The sequence below is a fragment of the Trachemys scripta genome, chromosome 22 (assembly GCF_013100865.1).
Source record: "Trachemys scripta elegans isolate TJP31775 chromosome 22, CAS_Tse_1.0, whole genome shotgun sequence".
Taxonomy (NCBI): domain Eukaryota; kingdom Metazoa; phylum Chordata; order Testudines; family Emydidae; genus Trachemys; species Trachemys scripta.
The window spans coordinates 7,506,476-7,529,578 of NC_048319.1; the positions used below are offsets into that span (position 1 = coordinate 7,506,476).

At 53.3% G+C, this 23,103-nt stretch overlaps 1 protein-coding gene across 7 annotated transcripts in view; it reads left to right on the forward strand.

Annotated features, from left to right (window-relative positions):
* Window positions 1–23,103, forward strand: part of PTPRS (protein tyrosine phosphatase receptor type S) — a 110,813-nt gene that overhangs the window by 58,510 nt on the left and 29,200 nt on the right. For 2 of the 7 annotated variants that reach the window (XM_034755294.1, XM_034755298.1), the window contains exons 10-18: window positions 913–1,106; window positions 1,559–1,585; window positions 4,647–4,764; window positions 12,329–12,919; window positions 13,610–13,707; window positions 14,963–15,216; window positions 16,813–16,906; window positions 17,186–17,401; window positions 19,687–19,844. In XM_034755294.1, coding sequence (XP_034611185.1) covers window positions 913–1,106; window positions 1,559–1,585; window positions 4,647–4,764; window positions 12,329–12,919; window positions 13,610–13,707; window positions 14,963–15,216; window positions 16,813–16,906; window positions 17,186–17,401; window positions 19,687–19,844 — 1,750 coding nt within the window. Of the gene's footprint in view, window positions 1–912; window positions 1,107–1,558; window positions 1,586–4,646; window positions 4,765–12,328; window positions 12,920–13,609; window positions 13,708–14,962; window positions 15,217–16,812; window positions 16,907–17,185; window positions 17,402–19,686; window positions 19,845–20,928; window positions 20,941–23,103 lie in introns of all 7 variants that reach the window. The other 5 variants (XM_034755295.1, XM_034755299.1, XM_034755296.1 and 2 more) reach the window with 4 other exon arrangements.

Genomic DNA, 23,103 nt, shown 5'->3' on the forward strand with positions numbered 1-23,103 from the left:
TCCCGAGGCCCCTCCCTCCAGCCACCCATTGCTCTAGGGTGACCAGATGTCCTGACTTTATAGGGACAGTCCCGATTTTTGGGTCTTTTTCTTATATAGGCTCCTATTACCCCCACCCCCGTTCCGATTTTTCACACTTGCTGTCTGGTCACCCTACGTTGCCCCAAGGCCCTGCCCCCACACCGCCCTTTCCCCCAAGCCCTCTTCCCCCCCCCCCCGCTTGCTCCTCTCCGTCCCTCCCCGATCGCTCCCCCTTATGGCCGGTAAAAAGTGGGAGGGCCTTGGCTCCCGGCCCACCCTGTTCCAGCGCCCTGGGGAGATAGAGCTGCAGTGTTGTCCTGGCCAAGGTCCCGTACGCTGTTTGCTCCAAATCCCTTTTCCATCCCAATTCCTTTCCACGGCGTCTCTTCCCATTTCATGCCCTAAGATCAGACCGCTGCTGCTGAGTACCAGATGCATTTAAATGCCCGAGAGACAAGGGCTGGAAAGGGCTGGTTCAGTCCCATCTTCCTTGCAAGCATCGTCCCAGTGTCCCTCAAGCACAGCCAGTGCTTTCCTTGGCTAGCACCTCAGAAATCAGGTCTGCCAGTGGATTTGATCCAGAATTATACAGCTCCTTCTAGGCAGGCAGCTCTGAGGAAGGGGCTCATGGAAGGAAGATTGAGCAGAGAGAGAAGACACGAGCTCACCTTCGTGCATCCAGATTGGCGAGCTATGCTGCGGCCGTCCAGACGCTGCCCATGACAGCGTGCGATAGCCGATGGCAGATGTGGTGGCCTTCCACAAGTCTGGCTGACTCTCAGCCCACTTGCAAGGCTCTAGATGCAGTACGTGCCTGCCCCATGCGACCTGGATAAGCGTCCAGCGCTAAGTCTTAACGCCTGTACCCTCTTTTCTCTCCCTTCCCCACAGTGCCCAGCGCCCCACCTCGTAAAGTAGAGGTGGAGGTTCTGAACTCAACGGCCATCCAAGTGTTCTGGCGCTCTCCAGTCCAGAACCGCCAGCACGGGCAGATCCGTGGCTATCAGGTCCACTATGTGCGCATGGAGAACGGAGAGGCCAAGGGGTTGCCCCAGATCAAGGATGTCATGCTGGCTGATGCCCAGGTGAGGACTTTCTGGCCCCTTCCTCTCCCATGGCGGCTTGTGGGGAGGGCCATCTGTTTGGGTTATAGCCCCAAGTGACCCAAAATACTGGTAAGTGGCACAGCATCTCTCCGACAAACAAGTCCCTTGTCGTATTCAGTTAATTCACGCTCCCAGACTGTAGCTGTTGAAGACGACTATGAGCCATTCTCCAACTCCGGGATAAGTAGGCTCCATCCTTCTCGTTTCTGGGAGGCCCCAGGGCGGGGCCCCATTCCTTTAAATCAAGCCGAGGTCACTACAAAATCTACTAACCTCTCCCATTCTACTTCTTCCTTCACCTTGGCCTGGTAACCTCTGACCTCCAGTTGCCACTTCCCCGGGGACTTCTTCCTCACGCTGTGTGTGTCTCTCTCTCCCCTCTTCTCCCTCTTGTGTTCTCACTTGCAAATCCTCTCTTGTTCTCTGCTCAGTGGGAAACAGATGACACTGCTGAATATGTAAGTAAAATGCTTCCTGCCTGGTCCCAGTTCTGTCCTTTCCCTTCCACCCTCTTCATTTGTGGTGTGACATTTTGTCTCTTCTTTCTTTATTTTTTTCAGTGCTAGTTTGTCTATTTTCAAGCCTGTTACAGTGTTTCTATGCATTGTTCCGCGCCCCACCCTGTACACTTCGCAATGCCATCCTGATTGCTCCTTTAGTCAGCACATACCGCAGGGTTTTCCCCCGAGCTCTTAGGGAAGGTCGAGTCAGCTGCTTCTCGATAGTGGAAGCAATCCAGACATCAAAGTGGGACCAGACTAACTAAGTTGCATATTTAAAGACGGGCTGGTGGGAGCAAGGTCTATGACTATATCAGAGACCTGGACCACTGCTGAAAAAACATTGCTGGGTTAGAGACGTAAGAGCTCAGTAGTGTGGAAGCACTTAAGACCTGGCTGACAACCAAAATAGTAAGAACTCTGTTTTTCTCCGACAATAGCTTCTAAACCATCAGGGTTTGACTGTGAACACTTGATGCCATTAGAAAGCCGAGGTTCCCAGCTAGTCACTGGTACAAAGCACTTCCTGCTAGCCCTAGCAACTCACAAGGGGCTGGACCTTAAAATCAACTTTGTGGGTCCAGGGTGTGTCTACACTGCAACTGACAGCTATTTTTAGCGCACTAGTTCAAGCAGTGCTACTGCGAGTCTGTGTTTCTGGGTCCCAGCTGCAGTGTTTACGTCTGCCATTTGAATGCCAACATGATTTTAAGGACGACGGTAGCAGGACCGCCCAGAGGATTCAGGGGGCCTGGGGTCTTCGGTGACGGGGGGCCCCCACTGCCGAAGACCCGGCACTTCGGCGGCAGGTCCCGGGACAGAAGGACCCCCTGCCGCGGGTCTTCAGGGCACTTCGGTGGCGGGTCCCAGAGTGGAGGGACCCCCCCACCGCCAAATTGCCGCCGAAGACCCGGAGCGGAAGGAGCTCCGGGGGCCTGGGCCCTGCGAGAGTTTTCCGGGGCCCCGGAGCAGGTGAAGGACCCCGCTCCAGGGGCCCTGAAAAACTCTCATGGGGGCCCCTGTGGAGCCCGGGTCCTGGGGCAAATTACCCCACTTGCCGCCCCCGCCCCCCACCCGGGCGGCCCTGGACGGTAGCCACAAAGCAATGTGGGAAGGCATTTCTCCCTTGGGCTAGCGGGTACTGAGGCTTAGGCCAATAGAATAAAAATACTTAGGCCGAGATTTTGATTTCCTGCTAAGAATGATGCTCCGGTGAGGCAGGGCAGTGCTCTGAGCCTCCTTGTACAGATGGGGAGCAGAGGGTGTGTCTACACTGCAATTAAAAAACCCAGGGCTGGCTCGTGCTGGGGCTAAGGGGCTGTGTAATCGTGGTGTAGACGTTTGGGCCCGGGCTCTAGGGCTCTGTGAGGCGGGAGCCCGAACATCTACACTGCAAACCCCTTAGCCTGAGCCCCGTGAGCCCGGCCACAGGTTTTTAACTGTAGTGTAGACATCCCTAGCAAGGCTAAGGGGATGTCTACATTACAGCTGGGAGGGTGCCTTCCAGCATGAACAGACAGACATGCTAGCTGTGCTCGAGTTAGCATGCTGAAGATAGCAGTGTAGCTAGGAGTAGCGTGGGCTCGCCTGCTAAGAATGCCCCCCCTGCCAGGGGTCCGGGCAGCGTTGTATTCGGACAGCTAGCCCAAGCTAACCCTGGCTCCATCGCTATTTTTAGCACGAGCGCTCAAGCACAGCTACTGTGTGTCTGTCTCCCTGACCCCGGAAGCACGCTCCCAGCTGCAGGGAAGACAGACCCTTGAGGTATCTCTACACTGCAATAAAAAACCTGTGGTCTGCCTATCACAGCCCACGTCAACTTGACTGGGGCTCGGGCTGCGGGGATAAAAATTGCCGTGTAGATGCTCAGGCTGCAGCCCGGGCACTGAGACCCATCACTGGGGCTCCAGCCCAAACGTCCACACTGCAGTGTTTAGCCCTGCAGCCCGAGCCCCACAAGCCCAAGTCAGCTGCAGCCAGGCTGCGGGTCTTCGATTGTCGCAGCCTAAGTGACTTGCCCAGGGTCACACAGAAAGTTTGTGACAGAGCAGGGAATTGAAGGCCACTCTTGTAAGTCTGAGGCTAGGGTCCTAACCACTGGACCATCCCTCCTCCTTGGCAGCATGTTGTTTTTAAGGTCCGCTCTCTCACTGTCTGCCCCACTTTGGGCAGGACAGATGTTCTCAGGAGCAGTAACCTTTTTCCCAAGTGCTAGCCTGGGGCCTAGACTTTGTAGCGGGAGGAGAGATCAAACAAATGCAAGGTTCCCTTCACCCTCCCACCCAGAGCTCCTGGGAAAACCCTGCTGTGCATGCCCCCATCCTGCTTGGTTTAACATGTGTGTTATTGTTAGAACAGTGTTTGAAGGGCAGAATACCTCACTGCCAAGGGCCAGGCTGGAGTCCTGCTTCATAACAAAAGCTCTTTTGGGGGGGGGGGGGGGGGGGGTGTGTGTGTGTGTGTGTGTGTGTGAGAGAGAGAGAGTGAGAGAGAGAGAGAGAGAGAGGTAACACTCCACCCTACCATGCAGGCAGCAAATGTTGCCTTGCAGTTCACATTAAAGCAATCCCTTTAATATTACAGATGGTGATATTTTTTTTTTTTAAAGTCTCTCACTGGCGGGTGCGGAGGAGGGGGGGTTAATCTCCTTGAAGCCACGGAGCCCTCCTCTGAGACAGTGTGGGAGAGCGGGAAGCTTTGAAGAGCACAGCCGTGTTTTGATGGTTCAACCGGTTGGCGTTCAGATAGGGGCTGCGTTTGAGGTGGATTCGAGAGAGCGTGCGTTTCATCCCGGTCCCTGTGGACGCCGGGTCTGTTCGTAGCTGGGGTGGTTGTGTTTCATAGCAAAAGACTGCGCCCTGCACCCCCCACCCCCCTTCTCCATGTTTTCCTAGAACTGCCTGTGTTTTCAGTGTCGGTGAACATTCCTGCATGCTGGACAGGGCTGAGGCTCTTGCAAGGAAACAAGCGTTTGTTTAAAAAAACAAAAATCTCTCTCTCTCTCGGATCTTGCAAACAGGAAATGATCATTGCTGGGCTCCAGCCCGAGACCTCGTACTCCATCACGGTGGCCGCTTACACCATGAAAGGGGACGGCGCCCGCAGCAAACCCAAACTGGTCACGACTAAGGGTGCAGGTGAGAGGCTCTCCCCCTTCCCCACCCCTCCCCTTTGGAAGTCGTCTCACTCCCCCAGGCTCAGAATTGGAGAAACTCTTTCCTCTCTCTGCAGCTCATCATGTCTCCCGACTTCGTTATGCAGAGAAGCAATTTCCCCAATCCAGCACTGAATGCCTGATTCCCTCTAAAAACAGCCTCCTTACCCCAGTGCCCCAGAGAACCCTCAGCTCACCACACCCCCAGTCCTGTACCCCAGAGAACCTCCCACCTTAATACAGCCAAGCAGAGCATTCCCAATGCATAACACCCCCCAGTCATCTCAACCAGAGAACTCCCAGTTCTCCCCTGAAGAGAACATCCTCCCACCCAATGCAGCAGACAACCAACTCATTACACCTCCCAGTGGCCTATACTACATATGCTCCATCCCCAATACAACTAAGGACTGCCACCTCCTCAAACCACCCTGCTGATAAAGGGAATCTCGAACCTGGTCCAGCTTGTGCCGTGCTGGAGATGTGGTGTAGACTTCTGGGCAGGGCACAGGGCAGTGTCCATCAGCGGGGTCTGTAAGGCCTGCCGATGCCCGAGGTGTGGTTGTGAGTATTTGAGTAAAGTTTACCCGGAGGAAAGGCTGGAGCCAGAGAGGTATCGATCACGTTTCCATGCTGCCTATGAGATCAGCGGCTATGGCCCAGCGGAGAATTGGCCAGAGGGCTGAGCAAACCTGGCAGCAGCATGGGAGCCGGTGAGGTTGGAAGGAGATGGCACCGTGGCCCTGCTGGAGTTCAAAGCAGCTCCTTCTCAGGCTGCGAGTGCAGTGGGATGGAAACTGTAGTGTCAGCTGACAAGAAAACCAGAGGCTGGAGTGGTCGAGGCGGGAGGGAGCAGCAGACGTAGGGCGCTGAGATGGGAAGAGAAAGTCAGATCCTGTCTCACACAGGATCAAGTGGTGTTGATCTAAAAGTCCCCAAATCTTCTCCTGGCACAGCCCTGGAGTGAGGCATGTGCTCACTGGGAGGCCAGCGGTCCCCAGAGCCCTGACGATAATCTCCGCCTACGCTCCCCTCGAGCCATCCTTCCAGCTTGGAGGGGTCAGGCCCTGCTTTGTCCAGAGCGATCATCCCCATTGCAGACCCAGCACACTGGCCTGGCCTGGCCCAGCTCCCCCGGTACCGAGGACACAGTGTCTGAAGTGCTCCCACTCCTAGGGAAACAGATTCCAACTGGGACCCTCAGCACGGTCTTGCAGCGAGCGGTTGCTGGGCCCCTGGGCCAGGCAGAGCACGCAGCGAATGTAGACTAGCAAACAGCAGAGGTATAGAACAGACATGGGGATAGCTGAGGCCACCCGCTCTTCCATCCCCATCGCGTTGTCTCTGACGGCTGTACTAGCAGCGCCAGGGTCAGTGCGGAGAGGAAGAACAGACAGCATTGACCTTTGCTAGACTGATCTCCTGGAGCCAGGCTCTGGCTGCCACGCAGCTGCCCTCCCAAACCCCGATTCTTTCATCCCTTTGACTTATTCCTTATGGCAGGGCTGCTCCCAGTCCAAGCACAGAGAAACGGGGTCACGGCCAGGAGGCAGGGACAGAGCAGAGGAACGACAAAAGCTACTGAGGGATCTGTCTCTCGTTCCCCTGAACCTTTCTGCTGCACTGGGAAATGGGTGCCTTCGCCACCTTTCATCCCTGGTCAGCGGATCTGCAGTTCCTCCTCCGCTATTACAGCTCACCACCGCTCTGCAGCACTTGAAAGGTTTTATGCGGGGGGTGGGGGGGAGGAACTGCTGTGCCTAGACCGGCAATTGACCCTCTGAAACTTCCCCTTCCCCTTGTGTCTCAAGGCATCATCATGGAATCGCATTTATCTCTGTCTTCCCTCCGCTCATCTTGTTCCCTGCCCACCATGTTCTCGCATTCAGTCCTCTCAGGCAGCAGCTTTGTCTCTCTCTTTTCTTGCTGGTTTTTCTTCCCCTTCCTTTTCTTCTCCGCTCAGGGATTCTCTGCCTCCCTCTGTGCAGGGCAGCTGCGTCAGCTGCCATCAGCCACCCCTGGAAATGTTGTGAGCTGCCACTCCAGTGATCAAAGGCCCTTGGTCAAATGTGGCGTCATTAAGCTGGGCGCCCCCAAGGCTACAAAGCCAACGCAGAGCCGCAGCGGAGGGAGCGATGCAGCCAGGAATCTGGCGTCCCAGCCTGGAATGGGAAGGGCAGAAACCAACATTGTGGCTCCCTTTCCATGCATTCTTTCTCCAGTGAGCGTGGGGTTGGAGCATTGGAGCCTTTCCTCTTTAATGTGGCCTTTCCTGCCCAGTTGGAGAGGGTCCTGGTACTGAAGAGGACAAATCCTCCAGACACTTAAGCAAACTTATAGATTCTAGGACTGGAAGGGACCTCGAAAGGTCATTGAGTCCAGTCCCCTGCCCTCATGGCAGGACCAAATACTGTCTAGACCATCCCGGATAGACATTTATCTAACCTACTCTTAAATATCTCCAGCGATGGAGATTCCACAACCTCCCTAGGCAATTTATTCCAGTGTTTAACCACCCTGACAGGAACTTTTTCCTAATGTCCAACCTAAACCTCCCTTGCTGCAGTTTAAGCCCATTGCTTCTTGTTCTGTCCTTAGAGGCTAAGATGAACAAGTTTTCTCCCTCCTCCTTATGACACCCTTTTAGATACCTGAAAACTGCTATCATGTCTCCTCTCAGTTTTCTCTTTTCCAAACTAAACAAACCCAATTCTTTCAGCCTTCCTTCATAGGTCATGTACTCTAGACCTTTAATTATTCTTGTTGCTCTTCTCTGGACCCTCTCCAATTTCTCCACATCTTTCTTGAAATGCGGTGCCCAGAACTGGACACAGTACTCCAGTTGAGGCCTAACCAGCGCAGAGTAGAGTGGAAGAATGACTTCTCGTGTCTTGCTCACAACACACCTGTTAATGCATCCCAGAATCATGTTTGCTTTTTTTGCAACAGCATCACACTGTTGACTCATATTTAGCTTGTGGTCCACTATAACCCCTAGATCCCTTTCTGCCACACTCCTTCCTAGACAGTCTCTTCCCATTCTGTATGTGTGAAACTGATTGTTCCTTCCTAAGTGGAGCACTTTGCATTTGTCTTTGTTAAACTTCATCCTGTTTACCTCATACCATTTCTCCAATTTGTCCAGATCATTTTGAATTATGACCCTATCCTCCAAAGCAGTTGCAATTCCTCCCAGTTTGGAATCATCTGCAAACTTAATAAGTGTACTTTCTATGCCAGTATCTAAGTCGTTGATGAAGATATTGAACAGAGCCGGTCCCAAAACAGAGCCTTGCGGAACCCCACTTGTTATACTTTTCCAGCAGGATTGGGAACCATTAATAACTACTCTCTGAGTACGGTTATCCAGCCAGTTATGCACCCACCTTATAGTAGCCCCATCTAAGTTGTATTTGCCTAGTTTATTGATAAGAATATCATGCGAGACCGTATCAAATGCCTTACTAAAGTCTAGGTATACCACATCACCGCTTCTCCCTTATCCACAAGACTTGTTATCCTATCAAAGAAAGTTATCAGATTGGTTTGACATGATTTGTTCTTTACAAATCCATGCTGGCTATTCCCTATCACCTTACCACCTTCCAAGTGTTTGCAGATGATTTCCTTAATTACTTGCTCCATTATCTTCCCTGGCACAGAAGTTAAACTAACTGGTCTGTATCCGATATGCATCCGAAGAAGTGGGCTGTAGTCCACGAAAGCTTATGCTCTAATAAATTTGTTAGTCTCTAAGGTGCCACAAGTACTCCTGTTCTTCTTTTAACTGGTCTGTAGTTTCCTGGGTTGTTTTTATTTCCCTTTTTATAGATGGGCACTATATTTGCCCTTTTCCAGTCTTCTGGAATCTCTCCTGTCTCCCATGATTTTCCAAAGATAATAGCTAGAGGCTCAGATACCTCCTCTATTAGCTCCTTGAGTATTCTAGGATGCATTTCATCAGGGCCTGGTGACTTGCAGCATCTAACTTTTCTAAGTGATTTTTAACTTGTTCTTTTTTTGTTTTATCTTCTAAACCTACCCCCTTCCCATTAGCATTCGCTATGTTAGCCATTCCTTCAGACTTCTCGGTGAAGACCAAAACAAAGAAGTCATTAAGCATCTCTGCCATTTCCAAGTTTCCTGTTACTGTTTCTCGCTCCTCACAGAGCAGTGGGCCTATCCTTGGTCTTCCTCTTGCTTCTAATGTATTGATAAAAAGTCTTCTTGTTTCCCTTTATTCCTGTAGCTAGTTTGAGCTCATTTTGTGCCTTTGCCTTTCTAATCTTGCCCCTGCATTCCTGTGTTGTTTGCCTATATTCATCCTTTGTAATCTGTCCTAGTTTCCATTGTTTATATGACTCCTTTTTATTTTTTAGATCATGCAAGATCTCATGGTTAAGCCAAAGTGGTCTTTTGCCACATTTTCTATCTTTCCTATCCAGTGGAATAGCTTGCTTTTGGCCCCTTGATAGTGTCCCTTTGAAAAACTGCCAACTCTCCTCAGTTGTTTTTCCCCTCAGTTTTGATTCCCAGGGGACCTTACCTATCAGCTGTCTGAGCTTACCAAAATCTGCCTTCAGCCGCCAGCAGCAAACCCCCTGAACATCTGCATCTCACTCCTTTCAGTGCCACTTTAGTTCAGCCTGGCATATCGCCTCCTAGCGTTTCCCTTTCCTTGCCCATCTCTCTTCTCCTTATCCTCTCACTCCGCCTAGATTTCCCTCTTTCACTTCTTTCCCTCCTCTGTGTCTCTCACTTTCTCTCTCTTCTTCACTGGTCTCTCTTCCCTTTTTGTTTTCTCTTCTGTAGCCTTCCCCCCAGTCCTTTGTCACTCATTCCCTCTGTCTTGTTGTCCTTCCTCATCTCTCCCATTATAATTTGCAGCAGAGGTGCGTCAGTCACCCAGATCTGTTTTCTCCAGCAGAGCAGCTATTACCCAAAACTCAATTTCCCCCAACTTGAAATAGCTTTAAAATAAATAAATAAATAAAATCTTTCAAATGGCTCTGAAACGTTATCTCCTTTCCACTGTTGAGTCAATACACCTTCCAAGAGGAGAGATTTCTTTCTTTATCATTCAGGGCTAGGGGCTGAATTTAAATACTGTAATACATCCAATTTTCTCCTTTAGCGTCCAACCCAATTGCAAAATAAAACACTTTTTTCCCCTTCCTTCCCCCCCCCCCTCCAAATTATATTTGTGGTGCAAATGTAATATTTCCAGGCCTGGCTGATTATAGTAATGTTTGTGATAAAAACTGAGACATAAAGATAATGGCATTGTTTTTCTCTGTAATAACATTGTGTTTCTTAAGTGTTTCCAAAGGAGGTTTTCCCAGCAGCATTCATGAGCCATTCTCCAGTTGTTTGAAATGAATAAAACATTCGTTCCAGGCAGCCCATGCCCGGGTGTTCACATGTCAGGGCTGTTGCTTCCAACTAAGCAGGCTTCCCTGGTGCTGCGTGTGTGTGTGTGTGTGTGTGTGTGTGTGTGTGTGTGTGTGTGTGTGTGTGTGTGTGTCTCTCTCTCTCACTCACACACACACACACACACACACACTCTCTCTCTCTCTCTCTCTCTCTCTCTCTCTCTCTCTCTCTCTCTCACTTGCAAGGCATCATTGGGCAGAAAGGCATCGGCTGATCCAGCCAGTCCCAGAGCACCTTTCTCATCCTCACCTGCATGCCCCCAGCCAGATTAACTTCAGAGCTGGTTTGTGTTTCTCTGAAACCCGTTTCCTTCCCTTCTACCTCCTCCTCCCCCGCTCCCTCAACCGGGAGAGAGAGAAGGAAATTAGATCTTTAATAGAGTGGAGTGAGTATAAACGACGCATGAGCTGCCGGAATTAATGCCCTCGCCACTCCGGCTCCAGTAACCCCCGGGCCTGCATATGTAATCAAACCCTGGCCATTAGCTCATTTAGCATTCAGGCAGGGACAGGGCTCGTTAGGCAGAGGCATCACCAAACTCCGACAATATCCCATAAACTCAGTAGAACTGACAGGTTGTGGAGGGAGCCGGCTGAGAACAATGTCCCTGTGATGTCCAGGAGGGAAGAAGCCGAACTGAGTAGACAGACACTCTCCTCTCCTCCACTTCACCCATATCCTGGGGTCTGTTTCGAGTCCCCGTTTGCCCCCATCTTTCTCTTCCCAGCTGGGTGATCAGACGGCTGCCAAACTCGCTTCGGCTGGCCTCGTGCCTGCAGTTAAGGACCCCAGGCTGCCCAGAAACGCAGCCTTCCCATCCTTCATTACTTCACCTTCAGCAACTCTGCGCTTTCCTGCTCGCTCCAATCTGTTCCTGCCCTGTTTTTCTGCATGAGTTGCCTTGTCTAGTGTCTATAACAGGAGGCTGGGAGACAGGACTCCTGGGTTCTCTCTTCTCAGCTCTGGGAGGCAGTCATGTCTAGTGATTACAGCCAGAGGCTGGATGTTGGGCTCCTGGGATCTGTTCCAAGTCGTGTCACTGAGGCTAGGTCTACACTACGGGGGGCGAGGGGGGTCGACCTAAGCGTATTTTAGGTCAACTTACCTGGCTGTGAGGATGGTGGCGAGTTGACCACTGCCGCTCTCCCGTCGACTCTGCTTCCGCCTCTCGCCGCGGTTGAGTTCTGGAGTCGACAGGAGAGCGATTGGGGATCGATTTTATCGCGTCTACACTAGACGCGATAAATCGATCCCTGATAGAAGACATGCCCTGAGTCACCATGGGACCCTTCCTGCAGAACATTTTGGAGCAAGAGGGAGTTAAAATATCACAACTGTATGTCTAAATCTGACTCTGGAGTAGTACTTAGCACTTCGATAGTATGTTTCCTTTCCTAAATTGAAACCTGGCAAATTCAAACCGGAAACAAGTGTAAATTTTACACGAGAGTAATTAACCATTGGAACAATTTACCAAGGGTTGGGGTGGATTCTCCATCCCTGACAGCTTTCAAATCGAGATGGGATGTTTTCCTAAGCGACCTGTTCTAGGAATTATTCTGGGGAAGTTCTCTGGCTGGTGTTATCGAATTGGATCGTCTGTGTGATCACAGTGGTCCGTCCTGGATTTGGAATATATGGCTCTAAATGCAGTCTGAACATTAACCCATTCATCATCACAAAGCTTCCTGCGAGGTGGGCAAACGTTAACGTTCCCGTTTCAGACACCAAGGCACAGGGAAGTCAAGGTAAATTCTTTCGAAAGTGGCCACTGATTTTGGGAGCCTGACTCAAGACACCTGGGGCCTGATTTTCATGGCAACTGGGAGTCGGTGGCAGCTGGGGGTGCCTGGCCCTGCTGAATTCAGGCCTGAAGATGTCTTGAACTGGGCACCCAAAAATCAGCGGCCACTCAAAAGGGTTGGTCCATGTGGCCTTGGGCAAGTCACTCAGCAAGCGAGCAGCAGAGCCAACAAGAGAAGCCAGGATTTCCTTGTGCCCGCTTCGTTAGATAGCTCTGCCCTCTGACCCCTTCACCCAGCTTCTCCATCCCTGGTGCGAGGAGGAAAGCTGGCACGGAACTGAGCTTGTCTCTTCTCTCTGTTCTCTCCCAGTTCCAGGGAAGCCCATCCTGTCCGTGCATCAGACTCAGGAGAATTCTCTCCTGGTGAAATGGGAGCCTCCCTTGGATGCCGAGGGCCAGGTCATGGGCTACCGGCTCCAGTTCGGTCGACAGGACATCGACCCCCTATCCACCTTGGAGTTCACGGCTCAGGAGGATAAGTACACCGCCACCAACATCCACAAGGGCGCCACATACGTTTTCAAGCTGGCCGTGAAAAGCCGGGCTGGCTTTGGGGAAGAGGCCGTGCAGGAGCTGACCATCCCCGAAGACATCCCCCAAGGTTACCCCCAAATCCTTGAGGCGAGCAACATCACCTCCATGTCGGTCCAGTTCAGCTGGCTGCCCCCCGTGCTGGCCGAGAGGAACGGAGCCATTGTCAAGTACACCGTGGCCTACCGGGAAGCCGGTTCCCCTGGCAACCCCTTGGAAAAAGACCTGTCCCCCTCCCCCGAGAACTCATACACGCTCAACGGCCTCAAACCCAACACCGCCTACGACGTTAAAATCCGGGCTCACACCAGTAAAGGGCCCGGGCCATACAGCCCGACCGTCCAGTATCGGACGTTCCTACTGGACCAAGGTAGGACTTACCGGTTTCTCCTCTCTCTCCTTGTAACCGGGGCTGGCGCCGGGAGGCAGAGAGCCGGGGGCGGTCCAGCCAGCCTAGGACGGGCTGGTGAGTAAATGCAAAGCGCTTGGTCTCACGCACGGGCCCCGCGCTCCTCTCTGCCTTCGCCAGGTAAGTCTCTTTTACTGCTTCCTTCCAAGTTAAGTCCAGGCGCCCTCCTGACTGGCCACCGGGGCAGGCCAGCCTCTCTCACAGGTGGGACGAGCCTTTTCTTCAGCTTTCGCAAGCCGCCACTCAGCCAGATGCCAAACGCAAAACCGGCGGGGGCTTGTCCTCAGCCCAGCCTGCTCAGACATCCAGAGCCTTATTCTCCACTGCAGCTGCTCAGGCGCCCAGCGTTTCAGGGGGGTTTTGGCTTAGGGAGGCTGGGTGGGGTGGGGGGAGGTGGGATGTCTTTGGGCAGAGACCCTCCCCCACCCTGCCCCGGGTTAGGCTAGGGTTTGGTGTGGGAAGGGGCGTCAGGGATGGGACTCTGGCAAAACCCAAGCAGAGTGTGGAAGAGGGAGCAGGTCCTTCTGTTCCCTACGTCAGTGCAGCCAGCCCCCTGTTGTCGGTGTCTGATAACCCCTCCGCTCTCTCTCTCCCCTACCCCATTCTTTCCCTTCCTCCCCCTCCCCCCACCCCCGCACTTCCTTCCAGCAGTTTTACCCAAAAACTTCAAGGTGAAGATGGTGATGAAGACCTCCGTCCTTTTGAGCTGGGAGTTCCCCGAGAACTACAACTCTCCCATCCCCTACAAGGCAAGTGAGAATGGGGACCCTGTCCCCGTGGCCCGCCTCTCGGGGCCTGTAGGGCAGCAGGGGGTAGAATTTGGGGATGGTATATTCAGGGTTAAACACTCCTCTTCCCCTGAAACCAGCTCCCATGGGCACTCCTGGAGAGAAGCGTATCTCCTGCTTGGGGTTCAGCAGATCCAGGCTGCTCCCATGGGGAGTCTGACTGTGGGAAGCTCGTCTCCATTACCTCTACCTGAACCTGCCAGGGGCTTTTTGTGGTGTTTTAGAACACAGCCTCTTCTCCCTGCCCTCAAAAACTTGTCTGAGCGGCAATGAAGTATAGAGCTGGGGATTGAGAGTTGGGACTCTTAGATTCTGTTCCCGGCTACGGAGGGTGGGGGAGGAATATGGTCCAGTGGGCAGGGCCGCCCAGAGGATTCAGGGGGCCTGGGGCAAAGCGGGGGAGCGGACATAAAAAAAGGCGCCACCCACTGCGGCGCTTGTACTCACCGGGCGGCGCTCCGAGTCTGCGGCGGCGCAGGGTCCTTCACTCGCTCCGCGTCTTCGGCAGCACTGAAGGACCCGCTGCCGAAATGCCACCGAAGACCCAGAGCGACTGAAGGGTCCCCCTGCCGCCCAAGTGCCACCGAAGACCTGGACCGCCGCCAGGTGAGTAAAAATTAAAAAGGCGCCTCTAGCCAGGGAAGGGATTCTCAGCCAGGGCTCGTGGGAACCCTGCAGGGCCTGGGGCAAATTGCCCCATTTGCCCCCTGCCCCCCCCGGGCGGCCCTGCTAGTGGGTAGAGCATGGAGCTTAAGAGTCAGTGCTGCTGAGTTGTGTTCCCAACCATAGGCAGGGAGTGGTGTCTCATAGATGTGACCGGTGCGCTTGAGAATCGGTTTCATTCCCAGCTCTGCTATTGAGTCCCTCTCACCTTGGGCAAGCCGCTTCCGTGGTCCGTGCCTCAGTTTCTCCATGTCTAAAATGGGAATACTGCTTCCCAGGGAAGTCATGAGGCTTCATCCCATGCCTATAAAGTGCTGCGAGACCCTACGGAGGAGGGCGCTATAGAAAGCCAAAGGAGTTTCGCGGTTGCTCCCCACCCAGACGCTCGTTCCCACGTACGCGGCAGTTGCGCGGCGGGGTTAGAGGCTGAAGTGCGTGGGCAGTGCTGCTGCCTGGTGCCGCGTGCTCTCTGGGCGCCGGGGAGGGCAGGACCTCTGCGGTGTGCTGTTGCCTAGAGGAGGCTGACTCCTTTGGGTGCTCTGGCCTTGCTCAGATCCAGTACAACGAGCTGAACATCGATGTGGACGGCCGCACCACCAAAAAGCTCATCACCAATCTGAAGCCCCGCACGTTTTACAACTTTGTCCTGACGAACCGGGGGAACAGCATGGGCGGCCTGCAGCAGAATGTGGCGGCCTGGACCACCACGGACATGCTGACCAAGAAGCCGGAGGTGACTCACAAGGCCGACGCGGATGGCAACGTGGTGGTGATCCTGCCGGATGTGAAGAGCTCGGTGCCTGTCCAGTAGGTTCCTGCTATTGTGGTGAATGTAGTGGCGGTCGATCATAACGCACATGGCCGTGCAGGCGGACGCAGTGTGCACAGAACGGGGGCAGAGCAAGCGTCTCCCCGCTAGCTGTCCTGCAAGTGTGCCTCAACCGTGGTGTGGAGGAGCCATCCTGGGCTGAGAAACGTTGAGCTTCTGTGGCCCATTCAGTCCTTGGCTTGTCCATTCAGGCTACCAGCAAAGTTACCCACTAGGAGCAGGGGGGCACCACTGGCTCATTGCCCCACAGACCAGCAGACAGCCCTCGGAGAGTTAGCAATGGCTGTCAATCACTGCTGGCCCAGATTGAAGCTAGTGACGTAGGCGGGGAAGGATTGGTGTCCTTATTACGCAGCCTCCTTCATCTGCCAGGGGGTCGCTGTTCCGTTCAATTCATCTTGCGGCACCGCAAGCCCTTGTAAACTCAGAGGAAGGGTGGCATTGGGTTGGGACTCATGAGACCCAGGTTTGATTCCTGGCCCTGGCACGGAGACGCCCTGTGTGACCTCAGGCAAGTCACTTGTCTGCCCGAGGAGGATAATAATCCATCCTTTGTCTGGGGGGGGGGGGACCGACGGCCATCTATGCTTTGGGAAACCTCCCCCTTAGCTTGTAAACTATCTGGGGACAAGGCCTCTCCGATATAGCGCAGCCCCCAGCCCTATGGGGCCTTGATTCCGGTCAGGATACCGATATTAAATAGCGGGGTACACACGATGATACAAACGAGGCAGAGTTGCCTAGAACAGTTGATAGGAACTGCAACTTCCCCCGCAGCCCAGGGCCCGAGAGTGGGATGTGCCAGCCTCCGTGAGTCTGCTCTGCAGCCCTTGCCCCTGCTTGGAAGCCACATGAGGGATGGAATGATGGTTTCAGAGGCAGGCCTGCCAGGGAAGGAAGGACCCGTGGGGAAAAAATAAAAGGGCCCCTGGTGCCAGGGTGGAAACTAGCTAGTGTTTTACACCAAGCTAGGGGCTAAGAGCGAATGACTGGCTTTGGCTCTCCCTCCCCCATCCACAACGCCGTGAGGGGCCTGGTGACCTGGGAACGTTGGATCCCAGGGACAAACCCAAGGCTTCTGCCATAGCGTGAGCCAAGAGACAGCCGCCCACAGGAACACGATTCAATGCAGAGTCGCGGGTGGGGGGCTGGTTCATTTGCTGCAAGGTGCTCGCTCAGATCCTGCGGTGATGCACAGAGGGTGGGGAGGCAGCCATGAGGGTGTGGTCCTTGGAGAGGAGGAAACGGCCGACCTCCACTCACAGGGCCAATGATGGTGTAAGTCAGGGATGCAGGGTGTCAGCCGGCAAGCGGCCTCTGCCTGCAGCCAGCGAGTGGGGGTGCGGATGGGAGAGGTGGCGTGGGACCAACGCTAACATAACCACCATCATCATCGCATTGCTTAGGTGCTTTCCCATCAGCAGCACGCCAGGCTCCTTCCATAACGAATGGTGATGCCAGGTAGAAAAAATAACATCCTAGGAAATATCTGCTCCGGAGACTGTGCCAAAGGGGCTGTGTGAGATTCCTTCCGGCAGCCTCATCCCTCTTGTCTTTTCCTTCCTGACTCTCAGGGCTTACTACATCGTGGTGGTGCCTTTAAAGAAATCGAGGGGGGGCCAGTTCGTGAACTCCGTGAGCAGCCCCGAGGAGATGGACCTGGAAGAGGTGAGCGCTCGGTCAGCTCCGCTCCGATCGCAGGGAGAGGCACGTCTGCAGACGAGCATATGGCAATAACCGACTGGGTGATGCGTAATGCACCATTGACCCCCTTCCTGGAGAGATCAGCCCCAAGCAAAGAGAGTGGGGCAGGGCGAATCCCCCACAGCACGTAGAACAAGCGGAGCTAATATGTTCGCACTGAACAGTTCAATTCTCCCTCCCTTCCTCCTGGTCCTGGTGCACTGAGCAGTTGGGTCTCAAGCGTTGCATTCTTCTCTTTCCCAGGTGATCCAGGACATTTCTAGACTTCAGCGCCGGAGCCTCCGTCATTCCCGGCAGCTGGATTACCCCAAGCCATACATCGCTGCCCATTTCCGCACGCTGCCCTCCCACTTCATCCTGGGGGACCTGAAACACTACGACAACTTCGAAAACAAAGCCCTGGAGCCAGGACACAAATACGTCCTCTTCATCCTGGCGGTGCTGCAGGACTTGGAAGCGGTAAGTGTCGCTCATTCCTCTGCTGTCTGTCTCTCGCAGAGACTAGGGATCCCGCTGTCCCCTTACAGACCGGAACCGGCTGCTGCAGGTGCAAGCCAGCCTGGGACCCGGCCCGTACCATTTGTATGGCGCTTGGGAGCCGTATTCCTCCAAGAATATTTTTAAATGGCTTTTCGGGGCAGGAGGCACATATTGAAAAGGTTTCCAAAAAATCCACCTGGAAAATTTGTGAGCAGGGCTGTTTGCAGGTGCACATACCCGTGGTGGGAAAAGGCACTCACACGCAGGGCCAGGTAGCGATGCCCTTCAGTTTTACAGGCCTGCTTTGGGAGGTGGTTTTTCACACTTGGGTAGAGCCCTGCAAATCTGCAGGTATCTGCGGACCATGTTTGCGGATTGGATGCAGATACAAACTTGGTATCCACGCAGGGCTCTACACTTTGCTTGGATGTGAGTCTCAGTATCTTCCGGTTCTAAATATCAGCTCAGAGATACCCTGGGTTCAAAGATCCCAAGGACCGACCCTAACTTGTTGCAAAAAGTGTCCCGCCCCCCCAGCAGAGCAATAAACCCAGGCAGGCGTCCCGCTTTCAGAGCAATGTGGGGAGCGTGAGCGGGGAGTGCCTTACCGAGAGAATCAGTTTGGCATGCTCTGGGTCCTCCTCTACATCTCTGGCAATCCAGTGAATTTCAGTGGCGCTGCACAGGCCTGAATTTGACCCTCTGAGAGCAATTGCTGTAATATTCACCTGCCTTTTTTCCTGCTGCGAAATAGGAAACAGTCTAATACTTCATCGCATTAAATCCCCCAGCGGAATTGTAGCGAGAAGTTATTGCAATCACGTTTTTAAAGCGGGGGTGGATGGAAATAAATATTTAGTTGTCTATTTAATATTAAAGGATTAGGCTGACACGCCTGGGAACGGATTTCCCAATCGGATTACTCCTGCTTGTGGTAATTTCTGCTTTAAGGACGGGGTCCTGCAGAGTCACTAGCAATGGGCTGAAATAACAGCAGCCATCCTCGGTGTCTGTGGACAGGAACAGCCCCTTCTTCCAAATGCCCTGGGGGGGGGTGGAATTTCAGGGAAAGCCGCTTGCTTTGGGGGAGTGAGCCCAAAGCTACGTGCCACCCACCCGTGAGTTGTCATCCTGCCCCAGCTACCGTCACCGTCCGTGCCTCAGTTACCGCATCTGTACAATGGGGGTGATAATACCTCCCTCATGGTCAGTGAGTGTCATAACATTTGTAAAGCTTTGACAAAGGAAAGCACTAAGTAAGTGTTTGATATTATACTGATCTCTTGAGTTGCGTGCAGGGAGGCCATTTCCATGGAATTGGGGCCTGTCTGGAGACATGAGACACTTTTGGCTAAGAGGGCTCTGCTGTAACAGACTATGTGTGGTAGCGTTTTCCATCCAGCCAGATCCTTAATAGAATGAACGTACAGTGCTCCTCTAGAAGGCAGGCAGCCTCCTCTGGGGTGGAGCGTGTCAGTGGTTCTGCACTGGGAGCACAGCCTAGGCTGAGGAGAGGGAAGGGGAGAAAAATTGTGTTTGTTAATTTGTACTTAGCGGGGGGGTGGTGGTTGTGGGGTGGGGGGAAGTCACCAGGTCATTCCGTGTCTGAGTATTAATCCCCTCTTCACTCCTTTCCCCCTCTCCCGTGTCCATGTAATCCTGGCTGAGCGCCAAATCCAGAGGGTGAGGTGAGGAATTGGAGGCAGCGTCGGGGAGAGGCCGCTGGGATAGTGTGAAATGGAGGCCTGCACAACAGGTTTTGAAGCAGCTGGTGCGGATTGCGTTGGAGACCGGCTATGGGACGAGATCACTGGTTCTCAGCCTATCTACCATTATAGTCCACATCCAATACTATCTGTATGGCCCCGAGGATGTCACATGGGCCGCAGCTGTGTGCTGATTGGGCAGCAAGCAGCCCACGGGCCGCAGGTTGGGAGCCACTGGACTAGATGGACCTTGGGCTAAGCTAGTCTTGGCCGTTCATGAGAACGTGGGGTCTCCTTGATCCATCTAATCTAGCATCCTGTCGGACAGCATCAGTTCCTTCAGAGACAGGTGCAAGAACCCCTCTACTGGACAGCTATGGAAAAAGTTGCTCATAGAGGAAGTTTCTTCTTAACCCCATGTGTTAGTGGTTGGTGTCTGCCCCAAAGCTTGTGGGTCTATCTCCCTTATAGGGGCTTCTCTTCTGGAATGAAGCTGTGGCTATTCCCAGGCCCAGACCCCTTTCTGAATCCTGTTTTATGATGTTTTGTGTTTTCCAGACATTCGCAGCTAGTCCTTTCTCCGACCCAATCCAGCTGGACAACCCCGACCCGCAGCCAATCATCGACGGAGAGGAGGGCTTGATATGGGTCATCGGGCCAGTCCTCGCCGTGGTCTTCATCATCTGCATCGTCATCGCCATCCTGCTCTACAAAAAGTAAGGGTGGCCCCTCGCCCAGATCTGTGCCCGCTCCCAGGTGTTCAAGAGCATTGCACGCTCTGTCTCGGAGTCGCTGGGCTGAGGGCACGGCCCCGCTCAGAGCTACAGAGCAAAGCGCTGGGGAAAGGAGATGCTGCGGGAATGGGCAGCTCAGGGACTGGTAATGGGATCCACCTGGTTCAAATCCAGCTCGGGTCCATAGTCATTAAAGCCGGGTCCCTGTAGGGGTAGTTCAGTGGCCTCCAATGAAATGAGTTTGGCAGGTCTCAGCCCAGTTCGTAGAGGACAGATGTTCACATTGGGTTAGGCTGAGGAATGCTCTGCTGATGCCCACAGCCTCTCCAGCGTGTGGGTCAAGAGAGGCCTCCAGGGCTCTCGGTCTGGTGCTCTTCACACAAGCTCCCGGATCAGAGCATTAGGCTGCTTCTCCAGCGGGGGGCGGGAGGGGGGGATGCAGAAGAGAGGAGCAGTGGGGGTGCATCGTGCGTTTGTGGGAGGCTCCTTGAAAGCCACCTGCCTTCCCTCGTGCAGCCAGCCGCACGAGCACAGAGCAGCAAGTTCCAGCAGCCGGCTGCTAGCCCGACCTGAGCGTATCCGCTCCCAGGGCCCTTGTCTCAGCTCCAGGAGCACCCAGGCCCAGCCCGACCATGTGCAGAGTGCCGGGGTGGGAGAAAGGAGAGGGAATGGCCAGAGAAAAAGGACTGGGGGGGGGGGGGGGGGAAAAGCCAAGGAAGGGGGGATGACAGCGACTGTGCCAGCACAAGTCACGTAGTGACGCTGGTAGCAGGGGCACCCAGCATGCGGGCTCTACCAACCAGGCTGTGCCATGCTCTCTTTCATCTGCCTGGAGATTTCTGCCCTTGCCCTTGGGGATGTTCTTGGGTACCTTTGCTATATCCCCACTGGGTTTGAAATGTCTGAATACTCTGGGGGCGGAGGACTCAGGAGTCCCCCTCCTGCCGTCTGTTGGTGCCACTCTGAGCTGGGGCTCTCGCCTTTCCGTGTGTGTCGTGGGGGTTCGCGCTCCATTCTAACCCCAACGTTTGTCTTTTCTTCCTTCCACTTACTGCTCCCCGGACAGCAAGCCAGACAGGTAAGAGCACCAGGTTTGGCATCTCTGTAGATCCCCACTGCACCGGACTGGCTGTGTCTTGGGGCAGAGATCTCTGCCCCCATGATGACTCATCTCCTGCCCTTGGCACTCCCACTGTCCTAAAGGACATCGGGTACCAAGATCTCACAGGCACACGTTTGTGCCAGCGGAAAGGCAGAGGGGGCAAAGGGAGGCCCAGCTGCCTGTCCATGATAGGATGGCTCTTCTTCAAGCCAAAGCCAAATCCTGTTTGGAGGAGAGTGAGGGTGACAGTAAATGTTGGGTTAATGGAGCAGAGACGCGCCCGCTCGTGTTACAGTCTCAGCCGAGCGCAGGGCCAGGGGATGTGTCCTTGCCCTGTCCAATGGCTCTGTGCTGCCTTTCCCTGAAACTCTGGGAGTCTTTCCAGCCATTTCCAAGGCTGGGAGTATTTTTGCTAGTAATAACTCACAGGCCTGGCCATGAACCATTCACCGCTGCTTCCGACTGGAGCCAGAATAAAGTGCCACCCCAACCCTCCCCTCAAGTGCCATGATTCCCAAGCAGTGCTCCAGGTAGAACAGTCTGGGCTTATCGCATTGCCTCCAGCTACTACAGGCTTTAAAAGACAACTAAAAATGCATTCAACACTCCACACCTCTGTGTATGTAATTATTGTAGCTGCAGCAGGCCTGGGGACCGGGGTGGGTTTCTGTGCAGTGCAGACTGGGAAGGGGGGTGTCCATGAAGTGACCTGGGCTATAATACATGAGATTCTCAGTTTGCAACGAGTCAGAGAACGTTTCTAAATAGACTGAGAAGCAAATCTCATTTCTTTCTGCCTCGGAGCCGTGGGTAGAACAGTCTGCGCTTTGCCGGCGCTCCTGTAGACTCCAGCTCCTGGGGCTTAAAATCCCTCGGTCGACACCAGAACTTGTCTACGTGCAGAGTTGCACCGGTGTGACTTGAAACCAGTGTCGTTAAAGGTGTGCAAAAGGCTGGGTGGACACATTTATTTGGGTTTAAACCAGGTTTATTTCGCCTTAGTGTAAGTCAGTTAGGCTTGGTCTACGCCCACAGCTGCACTGGTTTAACTAAAGATGGGATTTTTAAACTGATTTAGTTACATTGGTGCAACTTTGGCCTGGAGTACACTAGATTAGGTCAGTTTAACTACATCAGTCAGGTGTGAAAAATCCACACAGTTAAATTAAAGCCACCTAAGTCCCTGTGTAGACAGTGCTAGTCAGTGGAAGAATTCTTCTGTCGACCTAGCTACCGCCTCTTGGGGAGGTGGATCCCCTACACCAAGGGGAGACTCTCTCCCGTCAGCGTAGGTAGTGTCTACACTTAAGTGCTGCAGCAGCCTAGTTGTGCCCGCTGTAGCATTTTAAGCGAAGACAAGACCAACAGAAACCAGGGTTCAATTGATTTGTTTGCCCCTGTAAATTCGCTAAACCAATGTAAATAGTTTTAAACCTATAGGAGTGTCCATTTCAGGCATTTGCACTGGTTTAACTAAATCAGGGCAAGTTTATGTGTAGACAAGTCCAAACAGGATTAGGAACAAATTAAGCTAAACTAAAATAAGGCACTTAAGCTGAAGTAGGCTTTGTTTAGACTAGAATGTTGCGCCCGTTTAACGTCTATCAGTTTTTAAAATAACATATCTAAACTGGTGCCAAAGACAGTGTGGACGTGCATATTCCGATTTAAGAGTGTCTTATTTCAGTTTGACTTAAACTGATTTCTATTCAATCTAAACTAAACCAAATTAAGCATGTCCACACGGCCTTTGGCACCAACAAAACGAAATCAGTTTAAAATCACACCTTTAGCAGGGCAACTCTTTCATGTAGACAAGACCTTGGAGCATCCACCCAGGGATTAGCTCCGGTTTAATTAAAGTAGTGTACGTTTTGTGTGTAGATAAGGCTTGGTAAATGACCAGTGCTGTAAATGAAGTTGCCAGTGTACGTTAGGCTGCAGCTGCGCCATCGTAAGGTGCGCTGTGTAACCGCTCTTTATCGCCGGGAGAGCTCTCTCTCCCAGTGAAGAAATAAAACCACCTCCAATGAGGGGCGGTAGCTTCATCGCCGGAAGCGTGGCTCCCACCGACGAAGCGCTGTCCACACCAGCAATTTTCATTGTTCAAACTTTGATCCTTCAGGGGGAGGGTGTTTT